Raw genomic sequence first — 5196 nt, 5'->3', positions numbered from 1 at the left:
GAGTAGTTGTGGTGGTTGAGGACGTGGGCGCTCCTTCAGTAGTGGTCGACGTAGTAGATGTCGTATTAGTGGAAGGAGACAATTCCTCGACCCAAACTTCCTCGACAATTTCCGTCGTAGTAGGAGTCGCAGTAATCTCGGTAGTCGAAGTTGTCGCGAAGGACAGAGTAGTTCTGGTTGACGACGTGATCGCTTCTTCAGTAGTGGTCGATGTAGTAGATGTCGTAGTACCAGCAGAAGACAGTTCATTGACCCTAGTTTTCTCGAGCCCCTCTGTCGTCGTGGAAGTCACAGTAGAAGTCGCAGCAACTTCGGTAGTCGGAGTTGTAGAGGACAGAGTAGTTGTGGTTGTTGAGGACGTGGTCGCCTCTTCGGTAGTGGTCCATGTACTGGAGGTCGTAGTACTAGAAGAAGATAATTCGTCGACCCAAACTTCCTCGAAACTCTCCGTCGTAGTAGAAGTCGTAGTACCCTCGGTAGTCGAAGTTGTCGCGGAGGACAGAGTAGTTGTGGTTGTTGATGAGGTGATCGCTTCTTCAGTAGTAGTCGATGTACTAGATGTCGTAGTACTGGGAAGGGACAATTCATCGACCCAGACTTCCGCGAGACTCTCCGTCGTAGTAGAAGTCGCAGTAACTTCGGTAGTCGGAGTTGTAGAGGATGAAAGAGTAGTTGTGGTCGATGAGGACGTGGTCGCCCCTTCAGTAGTGGTCCACGTACTAGAAGTCGTAGTACTGGAAGAGGACGACTCTTCCAACCAAACTTCCTCGAGACTCTCCGTCGTAGTAGGAGTCGCAGTAGCCTCGGTAGGCAAGATTGTGGAGGAGGACAGAGTAGCTATAGTCGTTGACGACATGGTTGCGTTTCCAGTAGTGGTCGATGCAGTAGACGCCGTTGTACTAGGAGGAGACAGTTCATCGACCCTAGTTTCCTCGAGACTCTCCGTCGTCGTAGAAAGAGTAGTTGTGGTTGATGAGGACGTGGTCGCCTCTTCAGTAGTGGTCCACGTACTAGAAGTCGTAGTACTGGAAGTAGGCGATTCATCGAACCAAGCTTCCTTGGGACTCTTCGTCGCAGTAGAACTCGCCGTAACCTCGGTAGTCGACATTGTAGAAGAGGGCAGAGTCGTGGTAGTTGTTGAGGACGTGGTCGCCTCATCAGTAGTGGTCCACGTACTGGAAGTCGTAGTACTGGAAGTCGTAGTACTGGAAGTCGTAGTACTGGAAGTAGGCGATTCATCGAACCAAACTTCCTCGCGACTCTTCGTCGCAGTATAACTCGCCGTAACCTCGGTAGTCGACATTGTAGAAGAAGGCAGAGTAGTGGTGGTTGCTGAGGACGTGGTCGCTTCTTCAGTAGTGGTCAATGTAGTACTGGAAGGAGACACCTCATCGACCCAAACTCTCTCGAGGCTTTCCGTCATAGTAGGAGTCGCAGTAACCTCGGTAGTCGAAGTTGTTGCGGAGGAAATAGTAGTTGTGGTTGTTGAAGACGTGATTGTTGAGGACGAGGTTGTTGAGGACGTGGTCGCCACTTCAGTAGAGGTCGACCTAGTAGATGTCGTAGTACTAGGGGAAGACAATTCATCGACCCAAACTTCCTCGAGAATTCCCGTCGTGGTCGTAGTCATGGTAACCTCGGTAGTCGGAGTTGTAGAGGAAGAAAGAGTAGTTGTGGTTGTTGAGGACGTGGTCGCCTCTTCGGTAGTGCTCCATGTACTAGATGTCGTAGTGCTGGAAGGTGACAGTTCATCGACCCAAACTTCCTCGAGAATTCCCGTCGTGATAACCTCGGTAGTCGGAGTTGTAGAGGAGGACAGAGTAGTTGTGGTGGTTGAGGACGTGGGCGCTCCTTCAGTAGTGGTCGACGTAGTAGATGTCGTATTAGTGGAAGGAGACAATTCCTCGACCCAAACTTCCTCGACAATTTCCGTCGTAGTAGGAGTCGCAGTAATCTCGGTAGTCGAAGTTGTCGCGGAGGACAGAGTAGTTCTGGTTGACGACGTGATCGCTTCTTCAGTAGTGGTCGATGTAGTAGATGTCGTAGTACCAGCAGAAGACAGTTCATTGACCCTAGTTTTCTCGAGCCCCTCTGTCGTCGTGGAAGTCACAGTAGAAGTCGCAGCAACTTCGGTAGTCGGAGTTGTAAAGGACAGAGTAGTTGTGGTTGTTGAGGACGTGGTCGCCTCTTCGGTAGTGGTCCATGTACTGGAGGTCGTAGTACTTGAAGAAGATAATTCGTCGACCCAAACTTCCTCGAAACTCTCCGTCGTAGTAGAAGTCGTAGTACCCTCGGTAGTCGAAGTTGTCGCGGAGGACAGAGTAGTTGTGGTTGTTGATGAGGTGATCGCTTCTTCAGTAGTAGTCGATGTACTAGATGTCGTAGTACTGGGAAGGGACAATTCATCGACCCAGACTTCCGCGAGACTCTCCGTCGCAGGAACCTCGGTAGTCGGAGTTTTAGGGGAGGACAGAGTAGTTGTGGTTGTCGAGGACGTGGTCGCTCCTTCAGTAGTGCTCGGCGTAGTAGAAGTCGTAGTAGTGGAAGAAGACAATTCCTCGACCCAAACCTCCTCAAGACCCTCCGTCGTAGTAGGAGTCGCAGTAGCCTCGGTAGGCGAGGTTGTGGAGGAGGACAGAGTAGCTATAGTCGTTGTCGACATGGTTGCGTTTCCAGTAGTGGTCGATGCAGTAGATGCCGTTGTACTAGAAGGAGACAGTTCATCGACCCTACTTTCCTCGAGACTCTCCGTCGTCGTAGAAGTCACAGGAACCTCGGTAGTCGGAGTTGTAGAGGACGAAAGAGTAGTTGTGGTTGATGAGGACGTGGTCGCCTCTTCGGTAGTGGTCCACTCACTAGTACTGGAAGTAGGCGATTCATCGAACCAAACTTCTTCGTGACTCTTCGTCGCAGTAGAACTCGCAGTAACCTCGGTAGTCGACATTGTAGAAGAGGGCAGAGTAGTTGTGGTTGTTGAGGACGTGGTCGCTTCTTCAGTAGTGGTCAATGTAGTACTGGAAGGAGACAACTCATCGACCCAAACTTTCTCGAGACTTTCCGTCATAGTAGGAGTCGCAGTAACCTCGGTAGTCGAAGTTGTTGCGGAGGAAAGAGTAGTTGTGGTTGTTGAGGACGTGATTGTTGAGGACGAGGTTGTTGAGGACGTGGTCGCTTCTTCAGTAGAGGTCGACCTAGTAGATGTCGTAGTACTAGAAGAAGACAATTCGTCGACCCAAACTTCCTCGAGACTTTCTGTCGTGGTAGGAGTCATGGTAACCTCGGTAGTCGGAGTTGTAGATGGGGAAAGAGTAGTTGTGGTTGTTGAGGACGTGGTCGCCTCTTCGGTAGTGGTCCATGTACTAGATGTCGTAGTACTGGAAGGTGACAATTCATCGACCCAAACTTCCTCGAGACTTCCCGTCGTGGTAGGAGTCATGGTAACCTCGGTAGTCGGAGATGTAGAGGAGGAAAGGGTAGTTGTGGTTGTTGAGGACATGGTCGCCCCTTCGGTAGTGGTCCATGTACTAGATGTCGTAGTACTGGAAGGTGACAATTCATCGACCCAAACTTCCTCGAAACTCTCCGTCGTAGTAGAAGTCGCAGTATCCTCGGTAGTCGGAGTTGTAGAGAAGGACAGAGTAGTTGTGGTTGTTGAGGACGTGACCGCTCCTTCAGTATTGGTCGACGTAGTAGATGTCGTAGTAGTGGAAGGAGGCAATTCCTCGACCCAAACTTCCTCGACAATTTCCGTCGTAGTAGGAGTCGCAGTATCCTCGGTAGTCGAAGTTGTCGCGGAGGACAGAGTAGTTCTGGTTGTTGATGACGTGATCGCTTCTTCAGTAGTAGTCGATGTACTAGATGTCGTAGTACTGGGAAGGGACAATTCATCGACCCAAACTTCCGCGAGACTCTCCGTCGCAGGAACCTCGGTAGTCGGAGTTTCAGGGGAGGACAGAGTAGTTGTTGTTGTCGAGGACGTGGTAGCTTCTTCAGTAGTGCTCGGCGTAGTAGATGTCGTAGTACTTGAAGAAGACAACTCCCCAACCCGAACTTCCTCGAGACTCTCCGTCGTAGTAGGAGTCGCAGTAACCTCGGTAGTGGAAGCTGTAGAGGAGGGAAGAGTAGTTGTGCCTGTTGAGGACGTGCTCGCCTCTTCGGTAGTGGTCCATGTACTAGATGTCGTAGTACTGGAAGGTGACGATTCATCGACCCAAACTTCCTCGAAACTCTCCGTCGTAGTAGAAGTCGCAGTACCCTCGGTAGTCGAAGTTGTAGAGAAGGACAGAGTAGTTGTGGTGGTTGAGGACGTGGTCGCTCCTTCAGTAGTGGTCGACGTAGAAGATGTCGTAGTAGTGGAAGGGGACAATTCCTCGACCCAAATTTCTTCGACAATTTCCGTCGTAGTAGGAGGCGCAGTAACCTCGGCAGTCGAAGTTGTCGCGGAGGACAGAGTAGTTCTAGTTGTTGACGACGTGATCGCTTCTTCAGTAGTGGTCGATGTAGTAGATGTCGTAGTACCAGCAGAAGACAGTTCATCGACCCTAGTTTTCTCGAGACCCTCTGTCGTCGTGGAAGTCACAGTAGAAGTCGCAGCAACTTCGGTAGTCGGAGTTGTAGAGGACAGAGTAGTTGTGGTTGTTGAGGACGTGGTCGCCTCTTCGGTAGTGGTCCATGTACTAGAGGTCGTAGTACTAGAAGAAGATAATTCGTCGACCCAAACTTCCTCGAAACTCTCCGTCGTAGTAGAAGTCGTAGTACCCTCGGTAGTCGAAGTTGTCGCGGAGGACAGAGTAGTTGTGGTTGTTGATGAGGTGATCGCTTCTTCAGTAGTAGTCGATGTACTAGATGTCGTAGTACTGGGAAGGGACAATTCATCGACCCAGACTTCCGCGAGACTCTCCGTCGCAGGAACCTCGGTAGTCGGAGTTTTAGGGGAGGACAGAGTAGTTGTGGTTGTCGAGGACGTGGTCGCTCCTTCAGTAGTGCTCGGCGTAGCAGATGTCGTAGTAGTGGAAGGAGACAATTCCTCGACCCAAACTTCCTCAAGACCCTCCGTCGTAGTAGCAGTCGCAATAGCCTCGGTAGGCAAGGTTGTGGAGGAGGACAGAGTAGCTATAGTCGTTGACGACATGGTTGCGTTTCCAGTAGTGGTCGATGCAGTAGATGCCGTTGTACTAGAAGGAGACAGTTCATCGA

At 50.8% G+C, this 5196-nt stretch overlaps 1 protein-coding gene across 1 annotated transcript in view; it reads right to left on the bottom strand.

Annotated features, from left to right (window-relative positions):
• The window catches only part of Pmar_PMAR007515 (adenylate kinase 1, putative), a gene marked incomplete at both ends in the record, with an annotated part of 6804 nt that extends 1673 nt beyond the window's left edge, over positions 1-5131 (bottom strand). Inside the window, one exon of the mRNA XM_002764901.1 lies at positions 232-5131. Coding sequence (XP_002764947.1) covers positions 232-5131 — 4900 coding nt within the window. The remainder of the gene's footprint in view (positions 1-231) is intronic.
• Between the last annotated feature and the right edge of the window lie 65 nt (positions 5132-5196).

This window comes from Perkinsus marinus (genome assembly GCF_000006405.1).
Source record: "Perkinsus marinus ATCC 50983 genomic scaffold scf_1104296976014, whole genome shotgun sequence".
Classification (NCBI taxonomy): Eukaryota; Perkinsozoa; order Perkinsida; family Perkinsidae; genus Perkinsus; species Perkinsus marinus.
The sequence above is the reverse complement of the archived record's forward strand: the minus strand, read 5'-3'. Positions and strand labels throughout refer to the sequence as shown.